Source organism: Prionailurus bengalensis, chromosome B3 (genome assembly GCF_016509475.1).
Source record: "Prionailurus bengalensis isolate Pbe53 chromosome B3, Fcat_Pben_1.1_paternal_pri, whole genome shotgun sequence".
In the NCBI taxonomy this organism is placed as follows: domain Eukaryota; kingdom Metazoa; phylum Chordata; class Mammalia; order Carnivora; family Felidae; genus Prionailurus; species Prionailurus bengalensis.
In genome coordinates this window covers 30,520,832-30,547,402 of record NC_057355.1, presented here as the reverse complement: position 1 = coordinate 30,547,402, position 26,571 = coordinate 30,520,832, and the positions used below count along the sequence as shown (strand labels likewise).

Genomic DNA, 26,571 nt, shown 5'->3' with positions numbered 1-26,571 from the left:
AAAAGTATCTGCTAAATTCGAAGACCTAAAGGTTGTTGGCAATTTTAGGGAGCATAGTTTTAGTAGAATTAGGGGAATAATATCCAGATTCCAGTGGGCTGAGAAATGAATGAAAGCAGATGCACACTGTCCTGGAAATGAAAGAAATTACACTTTTCTGACCCTTTCTAGAAAATATAATAGATGATTTTAAGCAGGAGTTTCCTACATTTTTGAGGTCTTTGAGGTCCTTGGAAAAAGACTAAGAGAAATTATGAACTCAATGCCAATCATGTTCTCTGAAAAGAGGCACCATCAGAGACCCAGTTTGATCCTGGTAGCTTTATTTTCCAGATGTTTCAATCACTTTGGATGGCTTTGGCAACTTGTTTTTTCACTCACTGTCATTCTTGTTCCAACAGTGCCATCAACTTTTAAGTTACTAATTCTTGTACATTCTTATTTCAGTAAAATATGAAAGTTAGGTTTGGGAAAATGTATCAATCCTATGAATCCCTGACTGAAATGAACAGAAACCAGAGGGGAGTGGTCACAGGCATCAAATGTCTTGGAGATGACAAGTTGGACGCAGTTTGGAAAAAAACAAAACAAAACAAAACAAAACAAAACAAGGTTCTTTTGTTCCTATAAATGAGTTGGCACGCTCTTAGTTAAAGCCAACGGCCCTTCCATTTGTGCCATGGACCCCACAGCATTTAGCCTACTCAAAGACAGGTTTTTAGCAATTCTGCCCTCTCCTGCATTACCAATTCTTCCTTGTCCACTGGATCAGCAAGGAAATGTGACATTTTTTACTCTTACCTTGTTACCTTAAAACAAAATGAAACAAAACAAAAAGCACTCTCTGGATCCCACTTCATTTTTCTCCTTTCCATTACAGAATTATTCATAGAGACCATCCCCACCTTAAGACAGTTTGATTTATGATTTTTCAACTTGACGATGGTGTGAACGTGAGATAGATTCAGTAGACACCACATTTGGACTTTTGTATTTGGATCTTTTCTTGAGTTTAGTGATACGCTGCGTGGTCCTCTCTCACAATGCTGGGCAGCTGCAGTGAGCCTCAGCTCCTGGTCAGCCTCGCAATCACCAGAGTAAATAACTGATACCCTTATGACCATTCTGTATCCATACAAGTGTTGTTTTCACTTTCAGTACAATATTCAACAAATTACAGATATTCAACACTTTAGGCTTTGTGCTGGATGATTCTGCCTAACCGTAGGCTAATGTAAGCGTTCTGAGCACGCTGAAGGTAGGCTAGGCTAAGCTATGATGTTCGGTAGGTTAGGTGCATTAAGTGCATTTCTGACCAATGGTATTTTCAATTTACCATGGGTTTATCTGAAGGTAACCCCATGGTAAGCTGAAGAAGATCTGTACTCTGAAAAGAATTGTTTATATCTATTGGCTTCAATTTCTCTTCTTTCCTTCTCTCTTAAACGTAACCCAAAGGACATGTGTACTTACAACTCTTACAAAAGTCACCAATGCCCTCCATGCTAAATTCCGCGTCATTTCTCAGCCTTCATCTCACCCGATCTTCCAAAAGTTTTTAACACGGTTGATCTCTTCCTCTTGAAATACCTTTTTTTAACTTGTTCTCCAGGACATGGCACTCCTCTGGTTTTTCTGCTACCTTTTTAGCTATTCCCTTTAGTGTTCTTTGTTGACTTTTCCTCTTCTGCCTGGCTTAAATGCTAGTGTATCCCAGAGCTCAGGCATTAGATCTCTTCTCTTTTCTATCTACATAGTGCTCATTTCTTCAGTGATCTCAGCCAGTCTCTGGCTTTAAATATCAGGTATATGCCGATGACTCCCGTGTTTCTTTTTCTAGTCTAGACCTCCCCTAGCCCCTAAGCCCTATATCAAGCTGTCTATTTGACATTTCTGCTTGGATATCTAACAAGCATCTCAAATTTAAAATCTCCTGCTTAGTTTTCCCCATCTAAGTCATCCCTTCGGTCGCTTAGGCCAACAGTTTGGAGTTGTCCTTGATTGCTTTTTTCTCCCTTCTCACATCTCATCTGGTTTTTCAAGCAAATCTTAACTTGGTTTATCTTCAAAATATACGTCAAATTCTACATAGCACCAAACCCCATTCCCATTATCCCTGAAACCCTCTCCAATGAGGTCTCACCCCTACTACTCCAACAAAAATACTCTTGTCACTAGTGATGTTCTTTAACTCATCATCTCTCACTTGAATTATTTCAGGAGCTTAACTCGTCTCCTTGCTTCAGCCCCTGCTCCCTTCACTCTATTCTCAATATAACAGCCACAGGGATCCTATTAAAAAATAAATATCAGATCATTCTGCTCAAAATCCTCCAATGCTTTCTCACCTCTCTCAGAGTGCCAGTTAAAAGTGCTTACTCTGACCTATAAGATTGTACATGGTCTAGTCCTTGCTACTCAAAAGTATGGCCCTCATACCAGCAGCACTGACATTGCCTGGAAACATACTACCATGTAAAATCTCTAGCCCTCCCTCAGACTTTCTGACTCAGAAAGCACCGATGTATTCCTCTACTACCTTCCCCTTGGTATATATACTCTGCTCCAGCTACACTGGCTTCCTGGGTATTTCTAAAAGGTAAAAACATTTCTAACCCAGGGTTTTTGCACTTCCTTTTCCTTCTGCCTAGAATAATCTTCCCCAGATAACTGCATGCTAGCTACCTTGCTTCCTTCAGGTCTTTATTCAATCCACTTTGAAAGCATTTCTGGGCCATCTTATCTAAAACTGCACCCCAAAGCCTTCCCAACCCTCTTCCCTGCTTTGTTAATCCATAGTTTTTAACAACATAGTATGTATTTTACTTAATTATCCTGTTTACTCCCTGATGTCCCCAGTAGAATTTAAGCTCTACGGGGATTGGTATTTTTGTCTGCTTTGTTCATTGCTTAGTATCCAGTGCCTAGAACAGTGTCTGGCACATAGGAGACACTCAGAAAATTTTTCTTGAATGAATTGGATTTAACAACTAGGCAGCTTTTAGAAAAGTCTTGGAGAACAGCTTTATCTGAATAGTAAGGTCAGAAGGCAGATATTAATGAAGAAATATATGTGAGGTAAGGAAACAGAATAATTACAAAGTCTAGTCCATTTTTCAAGAGCTCTAAAGAATATTAAAATAATTCATCGCAGGGATTAGCTAGCACTTCAATCAGTGAATGTATTTCTTCCGTGGCAAATAACTTCTAAATAGAAAAGATAAAAATTCAAGTGGAACAGAGATTTTCGAGGGAAGAGGGACTATTGCTATTAGTGCTTTTCTATATTCCTTTATACATCTGCCCCAAAAATACCAAAGAAAGGAGATGGGGGGAAAGAAAGGAAGAGAAGTCAGTCAAGTCAGAGCTCCTAGGCATCTTGAATAAAGAGCCATATTAAAAAAATCTGATCTTAAAAAAAAAAAAAAATCAGACCTCTGGGGGAAAAATTATTTTCATATCTGTGGCAATTCAAACAGAAAATGAACTTGATTTTTAGAGCTAGCCCTGTGGCAGGTTATTTACTTAATGGTAGCTATGTAATTCTCTTAACCAGGAGGAACTGATGTTTCCTAGATCCACATATTGCTGTGCCAGTTCACAGGCACCAGAACACGGCAAATGACAGCTGAATGCAGATCACAAAGCAGCTTACAATGGCTCTCACTCTCTCTTTTGTGAAGCCTAACAAACATAACTTCTGGTTTTATGATATAAAACAGTCTCTTTAGCATCTCATCCATTATCAGAAGCTTTGTTTTAAAGCTTGGTGGAGGCCCAGTGTCCCAGAGCAGCTGCTTACCCAGTTGTGGCCAGATCATTACTCTCCTTGGAGCCATCTTCCTCTGCAAAAAGGGGGGGCAGGGTGGAGCTCGTCATCAAGGTTTCCATCTCTCTGAAAGGAAGAGACAATAAGAAAATAATTATAATGGCTTAATTACTTCCAGTTGAAGTTCCATTAATATAAGCCAGCCTTCCTTAAATTTATCACATCAGCAGCAGAATAGAAATGGACCTAAATGTTTATTTTCTTGATTTGGACATAAATCAATTTAAACACTGGTTAATGGGTTCTTAACTTTGGTCTTACTGACCGACTAGACTAAAAAGCGTTAGATTTTAATAAATGGGACAGAGTTTGGAAATTCCTTTTTGTTCATTAAGAATACCTTCAAAAGTATTCTTCATTTACTCTAAAAACTGTTGAGCAGAGTAAGTCAGAAGCACAGAGTAACTCAGCAACCCTGAACAAGTTATTCAACTTCTATGAGATACTATTTCACCATCTTAGACACATACAAGATTGCTGACTTGACCCACAGGGTTATTGTGAAGGATTAAACTGAAAGAGCTTCATAAACAGAGAAAGGCTAAGATGGTAAGTGCTTTGAGTATTATTATATAAAGCAAGGTATTGTTATTACAGCATTACTGGGTCTCAGTCCCAGATGAATCATCCTTAGATTAAGTGGTAACAAACTGAGCCCTCCAAAAGGAAATAATGCAAAGGAAGTGGAGGCTGGAAGGCATACTGATGTGGAGCAGAGGTAAAGAAACCTCACTTCCAGGTCAGAAATATGTTCCACATCACCATGACGACCAACGGAAATAGCATGCACCTGGGTACAGGAAACAACTAAGCTTAATTGAAGAAAACAAAATAAATTACAAGAACTTGAAGGTTATCAGACTGAAAGGATAAAAGGACAAAGTGACAAAGAGAGTAATTTCACTTAGCATCTTACTACAAAGAAAGATTTTTCTCTTTCAAGGCTTACCACCAATGGTGGTATCACCCCATAGAGCCAAAAGCAGCAGCCTTCCATTCATCGTGAAAGTGATATTCAAACAAAACATTCAACAGTGACCCCAAACAGTAACCACTTAAGGGGAACTGCAAACCACTCAAGAAAGAGAGTGCTTCAATCAAACGGGGAGAATTGAGAAGCAAATTATGAGAATTCACTTAGGGGCTCCCTCAGCAGTTATTTCAGGGGCTGCTGCTGAGGAGACCTAGTGAAACTGCAATTAAGAGGAAAGCAGGGCAGCCCAAGCAGAGCTAGGATTCATCCCACTGAGGTGGAAACCAGAGGAAGATGCAGACGACACTGACACCAAATTCTAAATGTTCGATAGAATAATTTACTTCAAAAATGGTGACACTGATGGCTTATTTCTTACTCTTATTTTCTTGTTTTTGCTTCTAAATTTTTATTTAGCAGACCGGTTTCATAAATAGCTTAATGTGAAAAAATGCATCTCTGTATGACTAATACCCATTGCAGTGGGTAGAGCATGGAAAGCAGAGAGAGAAACTTCAGACTCAATCAGGAGTTTATTCCATGTGCCAGGATGCTTGCTAACCCTTCTCAATTCCTTCAAGACAAGGGGATTTACAAGGGGCTCTGACAAATACTGCAACATCCCATTCTAGATGTTTTCTAGAATAATCCTGACATAGGTGTATTTACATTTTAATTTGATTTTAATTCACATTATGCACAGACCAGATTAGAGCCTGGGCTTTAAGGGCTGCTAACATCACCTTACACTGATATTCATCTTACCAAAAAAAAACCCCTAATCAATTAAATGCCATACAGTCTAACTGTAAACCACAGGAAAACATTCAAATAGGTATTCACTCCCAAACCTTAAAAGGACCCATTTAGCTGGCTTCTTATTAAAGTCTCCCTAAAAGTAAATGGCCTTTCAATAACTTTAAGATTCAGCATTTGAAGTTCCTGGCATCTCTTACAGAACCTCAAAGGTGATATATTATCTGGTGGGGGTGGGGGGGGGTGGGGGGGTGGGGGTGGTGGTGCCAAATGAACTCTTTTCATTCTCTGTGCCAACATGACCGTCTTCAAGTGTTTCCCAGTTCTCTTCAGTCATTGTTGAGGTACTGGGAGCGAGACTGGGAGGCAGCTGGACAACACAACCTTAGCAACACATAAACAGATCATATAAACAAAGGAAGTTGAGAGAACACAAATGTCTTGCTTCTTTTTCTTAAGTTTGTTTTACTGAACCCATATGGCTTCAGATATATTTTCTCTAGTGTTACTGAGTAGTCAGGTCCCTAAGAAATGAGTAATAAAGTGGGTGGAAGGTTAAGGGGCCAAGATCAACAAAAGAAGGAAATGAGGAAAAAGTCCAGGAAAATCCAAAAGCCTCTAAACTAGTCCAATAAGTTGGAAAAGAAAATGATTCCCAAGAATATGGCTGGGATCCTGCAAGGTTCTGCTTTCATATGGTCCATGAGGGGGTGATTCAAACTGAATCACGGCTACTAAGCCATTGATTGCCAAAAAGCCTCTCAGTGTAGCATCTGTGTCTGATAATGTCTCAGTACAGAGGTCAAACTGAACTTTGAAATTCTATGTGAAGCACTTAAGAAATGTAATGAATGCTACTCTGGAAGGGAAAAGAAGAGAAATATGCACAAAGACAAAGCAACATACAAATCTGGTTCTCTGCTGCAGTTTACATAAGTAAGCATATCATGCAGATGTTTCCTGGCAGACAGGTTCTGTACCAAGTGAAGGCTTCTACCAGGAGGCCTCAAAAAAATGGTATTACGTTGAGGCTTATAGTTTATTTTTTTTATTTATTTATTTTTTTAAATTTTTTTTTCAACGTTTATTTATTTTTGGGACAGAGAGAGACAGAGCATGAACGGGGGAAGGGCAGAGAGAGAGGGAGACACAGAATTGGAAACAGGCTCCAGGCTCTGAGCCATCAGCCCAGAGCCCGACGCGGGGCTCGAACTCACAGACCGCGAGATCGTGACGTGGCTGAAGTCGGACGCTTAACCGACTGCGCCACCCAGGCGCCCCGAGGCTTATAGTTTAAACCAGGGTTCAGACTGTAGCTTTCGAAATCCAAAAATTCCCTCTAACACTAACCACTCACTGAAAAAAATGGATGTATAAAACATGATGCCAATTTAAGATATTTTAATAACAATTATAAAAATTATAATGATAATTATCTTAAGCACACTAGGTATTTATTGGCCAATCAACACATTTTCTCCCTGTAGTAATATGGGGAGCCAAACTATATTCAGAACATTGTTTTGGTCAATATACGTGGAGCTTAAGAAATGTTTTTCAACTAAGATTTTCCTAGTAACCTTTCCCAACAAAAGGGATGATCTCAACAATGAGACATTACTCCAAATGCGTTGGACAGTGCTGGAAGCCTAATTTATACCTAGATTTTCTGGGGCTGGCTCTTTTCAAGCAACCTTTCCTTACTTTACATATGTTAATCCCACTTCATTAAGTTCTTTCATGGAGATGCACAACATTCCCTCCCATCACATACCTCAGAGTTGAGAGGTGGGATTCTGTCCTCTTTGTCCACATTAAACCCTTATATAAAACTTTCAATTCTTTTCAAAATCATGTCATTTGGCTAACCAACCTCAAATTCAAATGTGTCTGACCACTATTTCCTGTCATTTCAGCTTTCTCAATTACTTCTACAACGGACCTCTAACCACACAAACCTCTATTCACTCTTTTTACAAAAAATATTTATTTAATTTTGAGAGAGAAAGAGCACACGTGAAAGCGGGGAAGTTGCAGAGAGAGAGGAGGATAGAGGATCCAAAGTGGGCTCTGTTCTGACAGCAGAGAGTCTGATGCTGGCCTCGAACTCATGAACCGTGAGATCATGAACTGAGCCGAAGTTGGATGCTTGACTGACTGAGCCACCTAGGCTCCCCCTGATAGAGAATTTAAAGTAATGATCATAAAGATACTCACTGGACTTGAGAAAAGAATGGAGAACATCAGTGAGACCCTTAAAATAGAGATAAAAAAGAACCAATCAGAGATGACGAACACAATAAATGAAATTAAAAATTAACTAGATGAAATAAACAGCAGGCTAGAAAGAGCAGAGGAATGAATTAATGATGTGGGAGACAGAGTAATGGAAAGTAACCAAGCTGAGCAGGTGAGAAAAAAAATTATGCAAAATGAGAATAGACTTAGGGAACTCAGTGACTCCATCAAGTATAAAACAACATTCACATTATAGGGGTCCCAGGAGAAGAGAGAAACAAGGGGCACAAAATTTATTTGAAGAAATAATAGCTGAAAACTTCTGTAAGGAAACAGATATCCAGATCCAGAAGGCAGAGAAATTCCCCCAACAAAAATCAACCCTAGAAAGTCTACACCAACACACACAGTAATTAAAATGTCAAAAAGTAGTGATTAAAAGAGAATTTTAAAAGCAGCAAGAGAAAAGAAGACTTTTCCTGGGAAATGTTACACACAACGAAAACCCCATAAGGCTATAAGTGGATTTTTCTGTAGAAACTTTGCAGGCCAGAAGGGAATGGCATGATACATTCAAAGTATTGAAAGGAAAAAATCTGTAGCCAAGAATATATTATTTAGCAAGGTTATCATTCCCAATAGTAGGGAATGATAAAGACTTTCTTAGACAAAAGCTAAAGGATAATGACCGTTAAACCAGCCCTACAACAAATGTTAAAGGGGAATCTTTGAGTGGAAAGGAAAGACTATAAGTAAGAGAAATAAAAGTAGGAAATACAAAGGTAGTAAAAATAAGTATATCTGTAGAAGTCAATCAAGGGATTCACAAAAGAAAATAATGTAAACTACGGTATCATACACCTAAAACATGGGGTCTCAAGAGAAAGGGGAAAGACTGGGTTTATTCATACTTAAGTGACCATCAACTTAATACATACTGCTATATGCAGAAGATGTGACATACAAACCTAATGGTAATTATAAATCAAAAACCAGAAATAGATGCACAAAGAATAAAGAGAAAGAAATCCAAATATATCACTAAAGAAAGCCAGAAAACTGTGATAGAGAGCAAGAGAAGGATCAGAGAAGAAGGAATGGAAATGATATGATACCAATTAAAAGAAAGAGAGAGTAGCTATATTAATTTCAGACAGAGCAGATTTCAGAGCAAAGAAAGTGATCAGGGAGAAAGAGGGGCATTACATAATGCCAGGGGACAATCAAAGAAGACATAATAATCTTTAATATTTATATGTCTAACCACAGAGGGTCAAAACAGGTGAGGCAGAAACTAATAGAAGTGCAAGGAGAAACAGATGAATCCACAATTATAGCTAGAGACTTTAACACGCCTGTAACAGAAATAGATATTTAAGAAGACAGAAAATCATTAAGAACAATGTTGAACTCAACAGCACCATATATCAATTGCATATAATTGATATCTGTAGGACTACTTCATCTAACAACAGCAGATTACATATTTTTCTCAAGCTCACATGGCACATTCACCAAGATATACCAAAACATATCTTAAATTTAAAAGAATAGAATTCATATAATGTTTACTTTCAGACCACAATGAAATTAACCTAGAAATCAGTAACAGAAAGAAGGCTGGAAAATCCTAAAATACTTGGAAATTAAACAACATACTTATAAATAACACATGAGTCAAAGAAGAAACCAAGAGAAATTTAAAAATACTTTCAACTAAAAAAAGATGAAATTATAATTTATGGGGGTGCCTGAGTGGCTCAGTCAGTTGAATGTCCAAGTCTTGCTTTCAGCTCAAGTCATAATCTCACAGTTTGTGGAAAAGAGCCCCATGTCAGGTTCTGTGCTGACAGCACGGAGCCTGCTTGGGATTCTCTCTCTCCCTCTCTCTCTGCCCCTCCACCTGTCATGTTCTTGCTCAAAATAAATACATTAACATTAAAAAAAAAATACAGTTTATGAAAATTTGTGGGATGCAGCAAAAGCAGTGCTTAAAAGTAAATTTACAGCACTGAATGCATACATTAGAAAACAAGAAAGAGTTAAAATCCATAATCTAAGCTTTTACTTTAGGAAACTGGAAAACATAGAGCACATTAAATTCAAAGTAAGCACAAGATAAGATATAATAAAAATTAGAGAAGAAATCAGTAAAATTGAGGGGTGCCTGGGTGGCTCAGTTGGTTGAATGTCCAACTTTTGATCTCGGCTCAAGTCATGATCTCAAGGTTCATGGGATGAAGCCCTACATTGGGCTCTATGCTGACAGCATGGGGCCTGCTTGGGATTCTCTCTCTTCACCTCCCCTGCTCTTTCTCTTTCTCTCTTAAAAGAAATAAATATACAAACTTTAAAATGTTAAAAAAAAAAGAAATCAGTAAGATTGAAAATAGGAAATCAATCAAGAAAAATCAGCAAAACCAAAAGGTGGTTCTTTTAAAAGGTCAATCAGTCAGCCTCTGGCCAGGCTAACTAAGAATAAAAGAGGAATGACACAAATTACTATTGTAAGAAATGAAAGAGGGGACACTACTACAGATCTCATGGACATTAAAAGGATAATAAAGGAATACTATGGACAACTTTGTGGGCATAAAGTGATAACAAAGATGAAATGAACCAATTCTTTGAAAGATACAATCTGCCAAAACTCACGAAGAAACAGATAATCTGATTAGGCCTATCTATTAAATAAATTGAATCAATAGTTAATAACTTTCAAAAAAAAGAAAGCAGACACAGATGGGTTCACTGGTGAATTCTACCAAACATTTAAGGAAGAAATTAACAATCTTTGACAATCTCTTTCAGAGAACAGAAGCAGAAAGAATACTTTCTAATTCATTTTATGTGGCTAGCATCACTCTAATATCCAAACAAAGACATTACACACAGAAAAATATAGACCAATAGCTCTCATGAACATAGATATAAAAATCCTCAGCAGAATATTAGCAAAGTGAATCAAACAATGTATAAAAATAATTATACACCATGACCAAGTGAAATTCATCATAGATATGTAATGCAGGTTCAACATTCAAAAATTAATGTAATCCATTATATCCATAGGATAAAGAAGAATCACATGATCAGATACAGAAAAAGCATTTGATAAAATCTAACACCCATTCATGATACAAATTCTCAGCACACTAGGAATAGAAGAGACTTCTTCAACTTGATAAAGAACACCTGAAAAACCCTACAGCTAACACCAAAATTCACGGTGAGAAACATAAAGCTTCTCCTCCAAAATCAGGGATGAAGCAGATGTCCAGCCCCCACCCCAAAAACTTTCCAACATTATAGTGGAAGTCCTAGCTAATGCAATAAGTCACGAAAAGCAAATGAAAGATATATAGATTGGGAAGTTAGAAATAACTCTTTGTTCAGAGATGACATGATTGAATATGTAGAAAATCTGAATGAATTGACAAAAACTCCTGAAACTAATAAGCGAGTATAGCAAGGCTGCAGGATACTAGGTTAATATATAGGCGTTAACTGCATCATGCAATACAATGCGGTATGTATCAGCAATGAACAAGTAGGATTTGAAATTAAAAACACATTACCATTTATATAAGCATTTCCCAAAATGAAGTACTTAGGTAAGATCTATGAGGCCTATATGAGAAAAACCCTAAAACTCTGATGAAAGATGTCAAAGTAGTAATAAATAAGTGGAGAAATATTCTATGTTAACGAACAGGAAAACTCAATATTGTCAAGATGCCAGTTCTTTTCAGCTTGATATATAGATTCAACTCAATTTCAGTAAAAATCCCAGCAAGTTATTTTGTGGATGTAAAAAAAATGATTCTAAAGTTTATATGGAGAGGCACAAGACCCAAAATAGCCAACTCAATACTGAAGGAGAAGAACAAAGGTGGGAGACCAACAGTACCTAACTTCAAGATTTCCTATTAAGTTACAATAATCAAGATAGTGTGGTACTGGTAAAAGACAAGACAAATAGATCAATGGAATAGAATAGAGAGTCCAGAAATAAACCCATATAAAAATAGTCAACCCATCTCTGACAAAGAAGCAAAGGCAATACAATAAAGCAGACTGTCTCTTAACAAATGGTGCTGGAGGGGTGCCTGGGTGGCTCAGTCAGTTAAGTGTCCAACTTTGGCTCAGGTCATGATCTCGCAGTTTGTGGGTTTGAGCCCCACGTTGGATCTGTGCTGACAGCTCAGAGGCTGGAGCCTGCTTTGGATTCTGTCTCCCTCTCTGCCCGCCCCCCACCCCACCTCTGCTCTCATTCTGTCTCTCTCTCAAAAGTAAATAAACATTAAAAAAAAAAAAGAATCTAGACACAGACCTTACACCCTTCACAAAAAGTAACTCAAAATAGATCAGAAATCTAAATGTAAAGCACAGAACTACAACATTCTTACAGGATAACATAGAGAAAATCTAGATGATTTTGGGTATGGCAATGACTTTTTAGACAAAACAACAAAGGCATGATCCATGAAAGAAAGAACTTATAAGCTGGACTTCATTATAATGAAAAACTGTTCCTCTGAAAAGGACAATGTCAAAAGAATGAGGAGACAAGCCACAGATTTGGAGAAAGTATATGCAGAAGACACATTTGATAAAAAAACTTTTACCAAAAATACACAAAGAACTCGTAAATCTTAACAGTAAGAAATAAACAATTCATTTTAAAAATGGGCAAAAGACTTGAACAGACTCCTCATTAAAGAAGATATACAGATGGCAAGTATGCATACGAAAAGATGTTCAATATCACGTCATTAAGAAACTGAAAATTAAAGCGAGATACAACTACATAGCTATTAAAATGATTACAATGGCTATTAAAAATCCAACACAAGGGCACCTGGGTAGCTCAGTCTGTTAAGCATCCAACTTCAGCTCAGGTCATGATCTTGGCGGGCATTGGGTTCTGCACTGACAGCTCAGAGCACGGAGCCTGCTTCAGGTTCTGTGCTGCCCCTCCCTTGTTTGTGTTCTGTCTCTCTCTCAAAAAATAAATGAACATTAAAAAAAAAATTAAAAAAAAATCCAAAACAGTGACAACACCAAATGCTGATGTGGATTTAGAACAAGAACTCTATTCATTGTTGGTGGGAATGAACACAAAATGGGTCAGCCACTATGGAAGACCATTTGGTGTGTCATATTCTTTTTTCTTTCTTCCTTTTTTTTTTTTAAGAGAGAGAGAGAGAGAGAGAGAGAGAGAGAGAGAGAGAGATCATGAATAGGGAAAGGGTACAGGGAGAGGGACAGAGAGATTCTTAAGCAGGCTCTATGCCCAGCTCAGAGCCTGACATGGGGCTCAATATCACGAACTGTGAGATCATGACATGAGCTGAAATCAAGAGTCAGCCACTTAACTGAGTCACCCAGGTGCCCCCAAACTATTCACTTTCCTTACCAGCAATTGCATTCCTTGGTATTTACTCAAAGGAACTAAAAACCTACGTTCACTAAAAACCTGCACATGAATGTTTATAGCAGTTTTATTCATAACATCAAAATTTGGACACAACCATGATGTCTTTCAGTAGGCAAGCTGATAAACTGTGGCACATCCAGATAATGGACTATTATTCAGTGCTAAAAACAAATGAGTTATCAAGCCATGAAAAGATATAGAGTAAACTTAAATGCATATTACCAAGTGAAAGAAGTCAATCTGAAAAGGCTATATACTCTGATTCCAACCATATGACATCCAGATAAGGCAAAACTGTGCACATAGTAAAAAGATAAGTGATCGCCAGGATTAGAGGGGAGGCAGGGGTGAACAGGCAGAACACAAAGGAGTTTTAGGGCAGTAACTATTCTGTACAATACTACAACAGTGGATATATATCATATGTTTGTTAAATCCCATAGAAGGTACAACACCAAGGGTGAACCCTAATGTAAACTAGGATTTTGGGTGATGATTATGTCAATGTAAGCTCACTGACTGTAACAAATGGATGACTCTGGTTGGGGATGCTGACAATGGAAGAGGTTGTGGCATGTGTGAGGACAGGGAATATATGGGAATTCTTAGCACTTTCTGCTAGTACTTTCTGCGAGATTTTGTTGTGAACCTAAAACCACTATAAAATATAAAGTTTATGAATTAAAAATTACCATAAATATTACATATTTAATGTATTATAATTACATAATTTATAAGAAGATACTCCTATAAACATGTTTAGGAATAAATAAAACTGATTTTGATATGCAAGTTCTTTAACCGGAGTTCGTGATAGCACAAAGAGAATTGTCTACCAGCCATGAACATTAAGCTAAGAGCAGTCAGTAGGCCGTAGGCATTAATCAATATGTTTTACAGAGCGAATAAGAACACTGGCTAATCCCATCAGGCAGTTAACTGGGGTTCAGTTAAGTGTAATTCAGCTAAGAACTCTTTCACTGTAGGTTTTGATATGGTAGATGAGAGGGAAAAAGATAATTAAGTACTTACTTTTGGGTGGGGTGAGGTAGTTAGTACGGGGGAGATAATTAGAGTATACATATAAGGCTTAGGGTTACTTCAAGAGAAGGGTATAAGGAGGTGTATGTCTGGCTGGGGGTTAGGCAGGGGTGGGCAGAAAATATGGCTTTCTATTTCTAAAATCTAGAGCCTAGGCTCCTATAACTATAAATATTAGTAATTTTTAAAAATGTTGTTAGGGTAGTATAGGAATTAAACAATAAGGAAATGGATTCATTCATCAACAAATATTTATTGAGCATCTAACATTCTAAGCACTTTCTGTGCACTAGGGATACTGTGCAGATCAAAACAGGCAAAAATCCCTGCCCTCACATATCTCACAGTATACTGGGAAAGACAGACAAAAAACAAGATAAAAAAAAAGTAAAATGAATAATGTCACATAGTGATAAGTACTAAGAAAAAAACAGAGCCCATAGAGAGGCCACGAAGAGTTCAAGGGAAGAGGGTGCTTGGAATTTTAAGTAGAGGCCAGTAAAGACTTTACTGAGACCCGAAGGAGATGAAGCAGAGAGCTATGCATGTATGTGAGCACAGAGTGGTCCAGGCAGGAGGAACAACTAGTACAATGGAAAGTGACTGAAGGAGGAAAATGTGGTGGATTGACATAGGAACAAAAATAGTAGGTGAGATCCAGAGCTGACTGGGTACCAGACTCCAGAGGGATTTGTAAGTCATGGTAAGGACTTGCTTTTTAGTCAGAGAAGCCACTAGAGGGTTTGAGTAAACCTCACGTAGATATGGGGTCTAACATTTTTATAGGATCACTCTGGCTGCTGTTTTGAGAACAGAATGAAGAGTGGAGAGGGTCAAGGGCGGAAGCAAGGAGTTCATTTGGAAATCTGCAATAATCCATCTGAAAGATGATGGCTTGGCTCACAGTGGTAGTAGTGGAGGTGGTGAGAAGTGGTTAGATTCTTGACGTATTTTTGGAGGTAGAACCAATTTCTCAGTTCAAAATAACTGAAAAGAAATGAGGAATAAAATCTGTAAGTTGTGGCCTGCATATATTTCAACTGCAGACTCGTAACTTGTTTAATGATAAAGGGTGGGCTATACTGACAATATGCTACTTGTAGTTTTTGTGAAGTTAAATATCGTATAGTGTTTTGGGGGGCCACCAAAGAAATAATCCAGCCTCATTTAATGCAAATGCTTGTAGAGTTTATATTTCAACAACAAGCATTTGTTGAGCACCTTTACTGTGTGACCAAGATTGTGCTTAGTGTCAAGTGGTACGTAGAATTGCTTTATAGAATTTTATAGTCTTATTGTCCTTGGTCTAGAGATACTGTTTTCAAAACAGTGAGAAGTGGGAAGACGAGGCCAGAATTAGAAACAAACATAAATCTTCCTTCTTTATGATTTTTGGAAGTGAAAGTTTTACAAACTTTTGAGTCAGATATTTTCTTTTAAAAATATGGAAGTATTAGATCATCAAAAGAAACTGAGCACTGTTTAGATTTCCTTCTAGACAGTTTGATTACTGTACACGAACTGTTTCCCCTCAATGGAACCTTGATGGAGAATTGTTACCATTAGGACACAAAATGTGTTGTGAAGAGAAAGAAAACCCCAAACATCTTGAAACAATGTTTTGCATTATTGGTGTAAAGCACAGCAGCGACACAGGGAAAATAAACACCTCTTCCAAAGCAAAATTTGTCATTTTACAAGCAGGGTGTTGCCTTTTGAGTTCAGGGTCCACCTATCTGGCTTTTTCATGGTGACTGCGGGTCCCAAGTGGCCCTTGCTACACAGACTACCTAACCACTTTTATATTTGTAAACAAGGAGATAACTGCCCAAGTAGGACAACTTCTGGCCTAGCACCGGAACTAAGAGTTAAAGTAACCCAATAAAACTTGGCATTACTCTGTGTAGAGTGCTTTGCCAAACAATTTCCTGGGACACCAGGGTACTATGAAACAGTAAAAAGTGGGTGTGCATGAGGTGGGGGTGGGGTGGAGGGTGGGAGGTAGGTGGGGAAGGGGAATGCCATAAAGGGCATACTCCCTCTGGGAGGCCATAGGTATACAAAAAGGCATTTTCAATGATACACAATGTTATAACCTAATTTACATTTGGAAAACCAAAGCAATTAAGTACACAAAGTACAGAAAGTTAATGTTCTTGTTTGGTGAAGCTACATTTGTATATTTTTTCACTTACTTCTGGGTGATTCTCATGGAGGGTATATTAGAATAGAGGAATTTTATGTTTATCAAGAGGGGAAATGAGTTTTCAATGAGTTTGAAATGAGTTTTAAAGCTGAAAAATACTGCTTTTCACAGTTGATTATATGTAACTATGACACGCATTGAAGACACAGTGCTAAATGAGATTTGACAGGAAATTCTTGTCCTTTTATAGTTCATGATGTAGTGGGGGACAGATGGACAAACAGTAAAAAAAAAAAAAAAAAAGTAAAGGTTGTAGCTGATGTGTATAATGATATTTATTTATTTATTTATTTAAATGTATGAGAAAAATAGGGAAGAGATACAGATGAACAGATGGAGTGAAGAGCTAAGATAACTGTTAATTATCATAATAAATTCACAAATCACATCTGAGATCTGAAGGAAACAGAAAATACCAGCTGAGTGAATGCCTGAGAAGGAACACTAAGAACAGAGTACTCACATGTTTGGAATCCACTTTCGTTATCAAGGAGGTAGATAGGATTCCTTTCTTGCTCTAAAACAAAATGATTCAAGCCTAGAATCTGAGGAAGGCAAAATATGAGAAAGCAGAAGAAACAAAGGTCCCTAGTATTTTGACCCAAACAAAAACTTCCTGGTTAACAGTTCTAGGGTAAGGGTCCTTACTGGTTCAAGGAACAGTGCTCCTCTATTTTCTTACATTTTACACTGTTCTCTTCAGCTGAAACCTGCAGCTGTGAAACAACACTGTGAAGAAGAGAAGGAAAGAATGTTCCTTTCTATTACAAGCAATAACTCCCAAATCTTTTACCCTTTCAAAGCCAATGAATACTAGAAGATGGCATGTTTTGAGAAGGAAAATTGAACTGTTTATAAAAACGATAGTGTAATAAAAGGAAAGAGACTCCATCAAAGAAAGCATTCTTCATTTTAATCAACTCACTTACAAAAAATTCTCTTCTTAGGGAGAATTCCTAAAAGAAAAACAGAGCTTTGGGCAGTAGGGAATTTTTCTTCAGCCAAAAGTTGAAGACAAAATACCAAAAACACTTTAGATGCAGGGAGGCCCAGCAGTAATATATTGTCTTCACTACTGTGAAAAGTAAAATGAAATTCAGTTGTCCTCACAAAACAAATAAGACACAATTGCAATGTACTTAATATAACAGTTTAAAATGGAGAATATTTAAAACTCAGAATTATATTTATATATTTTGCTTTTATTTTTTAAATTTATTAAAAATTTTTTTAAATGTTTATTGATTTTTGAGAGAGAGAGAGAGAGAGACAGACAGACAGACAGGCATAGGGGGAGACACAGAATCTGAAGCAGGCTCCAGGCTCTGAGCTGTCAGCACAGAGTCTGACGTGGAGCTCGAACTCACAAACCATGAGATCGTGGCCTAAGCTTAAGTCAGATGTTAAACTGACTGAGCCACCCACCCAAGTGCCCCTCTATATTTTGCTTATAAATCCTAAATTGTCACAATGCTCAGGGCTTCAGTAAATCAAATGGCTACCGAATTCAAATTTGACATATATCATGCTCTACAAGTCCAGTTTCCTAGGAACATTTTTCCCTTAAGTAACCTACCCAATATGATAAGGCCTGCCCTTCATACACAGGGCCTCTAGGCTCTCACTCTATCCAAGCAATTCAGACCAAGTGGATAGATGTTACCTTCCTGGTTATTATAAGCTTATGATTTTGTTTCCTTTGTTTTCAGGTAACAGAAAAACAGGTTTAACACCACTTTAGTTGTAACTCTAACTGAAGAGTAACCAGACTAATTAAATCACCTCAAAGATTCTTGTGTTTAGTGTATTTACTAAAATCTGACAAAATCTGTATTTCCAGAGTTGCCTACTGCTGTTGCGAGACTCACTTGTCCAGTAAGGCAGGACTAGGTCCCAGGGAGTAAGAATGTATACAACAATTTATTTTGCTCTTCCTTCTGCATTAAATACATCTACTTCCTTGTGTTAGTGCAAATTACTTCTGTCAAGAACAGAAATCCACTATGCAACCAAGTAGAGGCATTATATGATTATCTGCTTTCAATACTTTCATATGTAAAATGGGGCTGATACCTTCCCTACTTAACTCAAAAAGATGTTGTAAAGGACAAATAAATATTTCTTTATGTGCTCTGCAAACCATAAAAGAACGTGAAAGCTATTTTTGCTAATCATGTTACAAAGTTTTCAACGAAATATTTACGAGAAAGTATACTATACAGACTATAATTATATTAGGGGTGCCTGGGTGCCTCAGTATGTTAAGCGCCCCACTTCAGCTCACATCATGATCTCACGGTTCATGGGTTCGAGCTCTGCATTGGGCTTTCTGTGCTCTCTGCTGTTAATGCAGAACCTGCTTCTGATACCCTGTCTTCCTCTCTCTCTGACCCTGCCCTGCTCAAGCTCTGTCTCAAAGATAAATACACACTAAAAAAAAAAAAAAAAAGTTATTGTGGGGATCAATATTTCTTTATGTGCTCTGCAAACCAAAAAAGAATGTGAAAGCTATTTTGCTAATCATGTTACAAAGTTGTCAACGAAATATTTATGAGAAAGTATTATACAAGACTATAATTATATTAGAAGACCAGATACAAAAGAAATAGATTGTAAGGAAACCAAAATACTCAAAGTAATTATGTTAGGGTGGTAGAATTATGAATAATTACTTTCTACTTTGTTTTAACTTTCCAACATCCAGTAATATGGTCATGTTACTTTATTTTCTTTAATGATTAAACAACATTTTTTTAATGTTTGTTTTATTTTTGAGAGGAGGGAGGGGCAGAGAGAAAGGGGGCAGAGGATGCGAGGCAGGCTCTGTGCTGACAGCAGAGAGCTTGATGCAGGGCTCGACTGTGAGATCATGACCTGAGCAGAAGTTGGCCACACAGGTGCCCTGATGGTTATGTTACTTTAAAAAGAGGAAATGCTATCAAGAATCCTAGACTTTTTTCTTTTTTTAAGAGACAGAGGGAGAGAGAGAAAGAATCTTAAGCAGGCTCCGCGCTCAGTGTTGAGCCCAATGCAGGGCTCAATTCCACGACCCTGGGATCAGGACCTGAGCCAAAATCAAGTCGGTTGCTTGACCGACTGAGCCACCCAGGCACCCCCAAGAATCACAGGCTTTTTAAACTTAAATTTTAATCTGACACACAATATATGAATACACTTTCTTTTCTAACATTTGACTACACATAAAGCTAAAATTCTCTTTGACCAGATTCTCTCCACCCCCCTCTCCAGAAAAATACACCATTAGAGGAGTTAACAGCTTACTGCTGAAAGGAGTCTTAGAGAGAATTTCTAGTGATATATTCATTTTCTCTCTTTCTCAAATCAGAATTAGCCCTACAGGGCAGAGAAGAGTAAATATGTCTAGCAGGAAACGTATGAGGGTATAGTTTATGAACTTTGTGTTTTATATTAAAAAATTCATTTAAATTCTGCATTCAATTTTATGAAACTGTTTATCTTAACACATGAATGTTTGAAACTACAGGAGACCAGGGGAAAGCATCTTGTACTCTTAAAATAGTAATATATTTCCTTATGAGTGCAATACCACATAGCACAGATTAGGTTTGCTTTCCTGAGAGATAACAGAGAGATTTTGATACTGAGAAAAAGAAGTGTTGTGACTTCCTCTTTCTTCTCTACCATACAGCAATATAATGACAAATCCTGCTATTGTCTAGAAGTGTATGGTTTACTCAATTTATACTCTGTTAATTTTCCAGATAAAATTATATGACAACACACTGCAATTATCATACAAAAATCTCATTTAATTATGGGAAAACAATCCATGACCATGAGTTTAATATGGCTTGGCATCTCCCTAAAAGGTTTAATTCTGAACATTACAATACATCTGAGGTTGATAAATGTATATTCTTATGTCATTGGTAGAAAAAGTAACAAGCTTTTTATAAATAAGTTATCATTTTACTTCTTGCTAATATATCTTCAGATATACTTCAAACAGAATATATTTACTCCATCTCCAATTCCACTGTCATTTTTTTCCCTTCAGAAATTTGACTCCAAATCTGGTTAGATGAAAAAGCTCATCATTACAGTGTTTTTCCACAGAAGCATCTTCTCTGGAGGCATTTATTCTTATTACAAAGTCTCTTGAAATATCTAATTTGGCTCTGGGTGTTTAGTAACATTAGCATATTTAAAAGAAAAAATTGGTAACTTAAAATCAAGATGTACCAATGTGAACTATGAGGAAATTCTACAACAAATTCACTCACAATTTTAGTGGCGGAACCGAAGGACTTCAAATTTTTGAGAAAGAATTATGTGCTGTATGAACTACTTAGCAGGGCAACCTGAGGCAACAGAAAGAGCTGCAGAGTCAGGGAGTCTGGTTCTGAGTTCAGGCCATGCCACCAACTAGCTGTGTCTTCTGGGACCATTAAACTGATCTGGCCCAAGTTTCTTCATCTGCTAATGAAGGACAAAATCAATTCTAAATTTGTTTAGGTGCCACACCATCACTGAACACCATGAAAGAATACATTAAACTAAGTGACAGAACTAAAAACAATTCTATAGGAATATATTAAAAATCCAATATTTATTTCTTTATATAATAAATTTATATAAATATATTATAAATATAATTCTATAACTTATAATGTGCATAAATTTATAATAATTTACATACATTACAAAATCAAACCATAACCATGGGGGCACCTGGGTGGCCCAGTCAGTTGGGCACCCAACTCTTGATTTCATTTTTTTTTTTTTAATTTTTTAACATTTATTCACTTTTGAGAGACAGGGCACAAGCAGGGGTAGGGCAGACAGAGAGGGAGACACAGAATCTGAAGCAGGCTTCAGGCTCTGAAATGTCAGCACAGAGCCCGTTGCGGGGCTCGAACTCACGAGCTATGAGATCATGACCTGAGCCGAAGTTGGACACTCAACCAACTGAGCCACCCAGGCGCCCCCGACTCTTGATTTCAGCTCAGGTCATGATCCCAGGGTTGTGCAACCAAGTCTCGTGTTGGGTTCTGCACTGGGCATGGAGCCTGCTCAACATTCTCTCTCTCTCTCTCTCTCTCTCTCTCTCTCTCTCTCTCTCTCTCTCTCCCCCTCTCCCCTGCTTTCATGCTTTCTCTAAAAAAAAAAAAAAGAAAAATCATAACCATGAACATACATGTACATAAACAAAGTTCTTTAAGCACAGTATGCATTTCTGAATTCTTCTGTTAGTATTTATTTGCTATCTGGAAGTGAGTCATGGTTAATACTGAAGGCTCTATTATCAGACTGTCTGGATTCAGATCCCATCTTTTATTTTTTAGCTATGGAAATTGGGCAAGTTAGTATCTCTGAACCTGTTCTTTCACCTGTAAATGAGGATAATAATAGTGCCTACTACAGAAGTTATTTGAAGAATTAATCCATGTAAAGCAAGTAGTATGGTATCTATCACACGGTAAGAGCCTAATAATGATAGCAGTAATAGTGGCAAGCATTTGTATTATTTACTAAGTAACAGCACTATTCTAAGGGTTTTACATGTATTATCCCATTTAATCCTCACAAGTACCATATGAGGCAGATACTACTATTAGCCTCTGTTTTATAGTGAACAAACTGATTCACACAGAGGATAAGTAATATAACCAAATTAACTGTGACAGTCATTATAGCTATTTACAAATATTTTTAGTTCTCCTTTCAGGAATAGAGTAAGATTACGCCATGGAACTGAGAGAGTCAACTCATATATTTCTTTTTTTTTTTTAAATTTTTTTTTTTTTTAAATTTTTTTTTCAACGTTTATTTATTTTTGGGACAGAGAGAGACAGAGCTTGAACGGGGGAGGGGCAGAGAGAGAGGGAGACACAGAATTGGAAACAGGCTCCAGGCTCTGAGCCATCAGCCCAGAGCCCGACGCGGGGCTCGAACTCCCGGACCGCGAGATCGTGACCTGGCTGAAGTCGGACACTTAACCGACTGCGCCACCCAGGCGCCCCAGTCAACTCATATATTTCAATGGAGTTCCTGTCATCATCCTTGCCTAACTGACCAAAAATAGTGTAGCCCTGTTAACCCACTTTGGACAAGTAGCATGAGTGAGGAAAAAAGCCACTGAGATTCCATAGTGGTGTTGTTACCAAAGCAGTAACTAAGTCTATCCTGATAGTAAATTTCAGATTTGGTATCATAATTATCTACTTATTCACAGCGAATGCTGAAAGTTTAAGAATTAGGTTATGGGAGGGGTGTCTGGGTGGCTCAGTCAGCTGAGTCTGACTCTTAGTTTCAGCTCAGGTCATGATCTCACAGTGTGAGTTCGAGCCCCACATCGGGCTCCGTGCTGACAGCATAGAGCCTGCTTGGGATTCTCTCTCTCTCCCTCTCTCTCTACCCCTCCCCCACTCACTCTCTGTCTCTCTCTCTCAAAAATAAATAAAGAAAACTTTTTTTAAAAAAAGAATTAAATTATGGGAGAAAATAAAACAATTCTGTGCATTTCTTTTTTTTTTTTGTTTTGATGTGTGAACCAATGAAAGTTTACCATTATCTAACTTAGTATCAGAATTTAAGAATTATTGATCAAAATGTCTTCATAATCTTGGGCTAGGCAAAGACTTTATTTTTATTTATTTAAAAAATTTTTTTTGTTTAACGTTTATTTATTTTTGAGAGACAGAGAGAGACAGAACATGAGTGGGGGAGGGGCAGAGAGAGAGAGGGAGACACAGAATCTGAAGCAGGCTCCAGGCTCTGAGCTGTCAGCACAGAGCCCGATGTGGGGGTTGAACCCACGAACCCATGACCTGAACCGAAGTCGGACATTTAACCACTTAATCAACTGAGCCACTCAGGCGCCCCTAGGCAAAAACTTTTTAAAGAGGAAGCAAAAGGCACTCACCAGAGAAGAGAAAAATGATAAACTGGAGTTCACCAAAATTAAGAACATCTGTTCAGCAAAGATCATACTAAAAGTAAAAAAGTAAGCCACAGATAGAAATAATATTTGTAACATGTACATCCCCTAAAGACTCATATTCAGAATGTATAAAGAACTCCTACAAATCAGTAAGGTGAAGAGAAATGATCCATTTTTTTAAAAAAGGGGATACAAAATAAAGCAAGTACTTCATAAAAGAGCCCATCTAAATGATCAATAACCGTAGAAAAAGAAATACTACAGTTTATTCACCAAAATGGCTAAAATAAAAGACTGACAATACACAGTGTTGATAAGCATGAGGAGGAAATGAAATTCTCCTATGTTGCTGGTGGGAATTTAAATGTGCACAATCACTCTGGAAAACTGGCAGTAACTGCTAAAATTAACCTATCCTATGAACCAGCAATTGCATTCCTAGTAATATATTCTAGAGAAAGGAGTACTAATGTTCATCAAAAGACATGTATAAGAATGTGCATAGCCCCATTATTAAAAACAGGCTCAAAATGGAACCAACCCACTTCCATCAACAGTGGCAAGGATACAGTATGGTATATTTCCACAACGAGATTGACACAACATCTGCACAGATTGAACTACTGCTACATGCAACATAAATGAACCTCACAGACAAAAGGATGTCAAAAGAAACCGGACCCAGAGAGTAAATATTCTGTGAATCCATTTATGTGATGTTCAAGTACAGATAAAATTACTCTTTGGGGCACAAATCAGCATAGCGGTTATCTAGGGTAGGGGGAAAGAGGGTACTGACAGGAGAGCCTTCTGAAGTGCTGGAAATATTCACTGGTGCCTATATATGTACAGATTTGTTGACCTGTTCATTTAACATTTGTGCACTTTACTGTTTTAAAGTTAGGAGAAAAAAAGGAAGCATTCGTTTAGGTAAGAATTCCAGGACTGACAGTTCCCACAAAGATCATCAGGTCTAACTACACATCCAAGGTTCAGGTCCCAACCTGAATGCTTCTCTTGAGAATGTCTGAAAGGCTCTGACCATTAGGATTTTCTTCATGATGAACTCCAAATCTATTCCTAAGGAGCTCCTGCCCTTGGGTTCTCATTCTACTCCTTTGGGGAAAAATAGAACAAGTGTTTTTGCTCCCTCTTCTAAATCATATTCCTTCAGTTATCCCAATACTCTCTGATGCCTGCTGAGATTCCTTTCAGCTCTAAAAATTCTAGAATTCTGTATTTTTATTAGTCCATATTTCTTTCATTTGCTTTCTCAGCATCTCTGTTGAACTCTACTCTTTCAACCAAAGTATTCTAAAGTTAAGCTTCAACCTGAGTTGATTACTAGCTTGTAGATCTTTAATCAAAATATGAATTTTAAATGTAGGTCAAAATTTACAGTATATAGCTGGTCACATCTGTATGCTTATGAGAGCAGGAAGGAACATCTCTCAATGATTAACACATTAGAATACCACAGTTCCTTATGAAAGATACCTAACTCATTTGGATTTGGAGAATGTCTACCACCAAATGTTTAGGCAGGGACGATGAGAAGTATATTTCTTAGATAAAAAATAAGTCAAGTCAGGGGTGATTATTTTGGCCAGTACATACCAAATAAGGATGAATATATAGAAAGCAGTGGTTATTATGTCTAAAGCGATGAATCAGAGCGGACTTCATGAACAAACATAAAAGTGTTTCTCTAACCTCAAAGAGCCAATTGACGCATTCATGGAATTGTGTATTTTAATGTCTCTACATTAAAAGTCTATAAAGTTCAGGAGATAAATATAAAACAAGAATGAGATTTTTTCACACTCAAGATAACGTATGTTCTGGTAGTACTCAGGCATTCTGTTCAAAAAGCCAAACACAGGGCACCTGGGTAGCTCAGCCAGTTGAGCATCTGACCCTTGGTTTCGGCTCAGGTCATGGTCTCACAGTTTGTGGGTTCGAGCCCTGTGCTGGGTTCTGCGCTGACTGTGCAGAGTCTGCTTGGGATTCTCTCTCTCCCCCTCTCTCTCTGCCTTTACCCAGCTTGTGTGTGCACTCTCTCTCTCAAAATATATAAACATTAAAAACCGAAAAAAAAGGAACTGCATTAAAAAAATTAAAAAGTCAACACTAAAAGTTTGCTTGTATTATCATTTCATATCTGTGATTGCCCTTTTATACAGCTACAATCTCATAGTCTTACCATTTTGTCCTTTATTTCACAGACTAATCAAGACAGATTTAAGATTATCTACAGATCATCTGCAACATGAATTATGCAAAATAAAATATATTCATTTCATGACTCTGGGGAAGTTTTGAGGCAGAATATAAAGTAAGAACAAGAAGGAAAATCTACCAACAGTAATGCTTTATTATTTGTTTTTTAAATGTTTTAATGTTTATTTATTTTTGAGAGAGAGAGAGAGAGAGAGACAGAGCATGAGTGGAGGAGGGGCAGAGAAAGAGGGAGACACAGAATCCGAAGCAGGCTCCAGGCACCAAGCTGTCAGCACAGAGCCCTACGCAGGGCTTGAATCCACAAACTCCGAGATCATGACCTGAGCCAAAGTTGGGACGCCCAACCGACTGAGCCACCCAGGTGCGCCAATAATGCTTTACTGGAATCTGAGAGAAAAAATCTTGCATGGCTGTGCTCTCCAAGACCAAAGGTGCCATGAAACTGATGTTTTTATGGATCTGGCACAGAAATATGGATGGATTAAATGCCTGAAGACAGTGAAGGTCATCTATCAGACTGAACCAGGGAAATCCTACACACAAGTGAAGATTCTCATCAGCAACAATGAACTGAACGCTTAAACTGCACACTGCTCAATGATGCACTGATTTACAAAGGAGAAAACTAAATGTGCTAGGATAGCCAAGTGAGTTTAGCATTTGACATCCAACTCTCAGACTTTTCTGAACTCCTCTGGAGGTATTGACTTTTTATTCATCTAACGCTTGGCACTTAAACTCTATTATCAGGGATCTTCCTTTCATGTGCTATAGGCAATTTACACTTAATAGCTATAAAACTGAATCCATCATCTTTTCCCCAAAATCTATTCCAGCCCCCATGTTCTCCATGTCAGTTGAGAGTACTCCACTCTGTCACTAAAGCAAAAAACCTGGAGTCCTTTTCAGCCATTTCCCCTGC

At 37.7% G+C, this 26,571-nt stretch overlaps 1 protein-coding gene across 4 annotated transcripts in view; it reads right to left on the bottom strand.

The window, feature by feature from the left end:
- Nucleotides 1-26,571, bottom strand: part of HMG20A (high mobility group 20A) — a 69,813-nt gene that overhangs the window by 23,915 nt on the left and 19,327 nt on the right. For 2 of the 4 annotated variants that reach the window (XM_043554945.1, XM_043554948.1), the window contains one exon: nucleotides 3,803-3,895. In XM_043554945.1, the coding sequence (XP_043410880.1) occupies nucleotides 3,803-3,891 (89 nt within the window). In that variant the 5' untranslated portion in view covers nucleotides 3,892-3,895. Of the gene's footprint in view, nucleotides 1-3,802; nucleotides 3,896-7,775; nucleotides 7,813-16,946; nucleotides 17,029-26,571 lie in introns of those variants that run through there. The other 2 variants (XM_043554947.1, XM_043554946.1) reach the window with 2 other exon arrangements.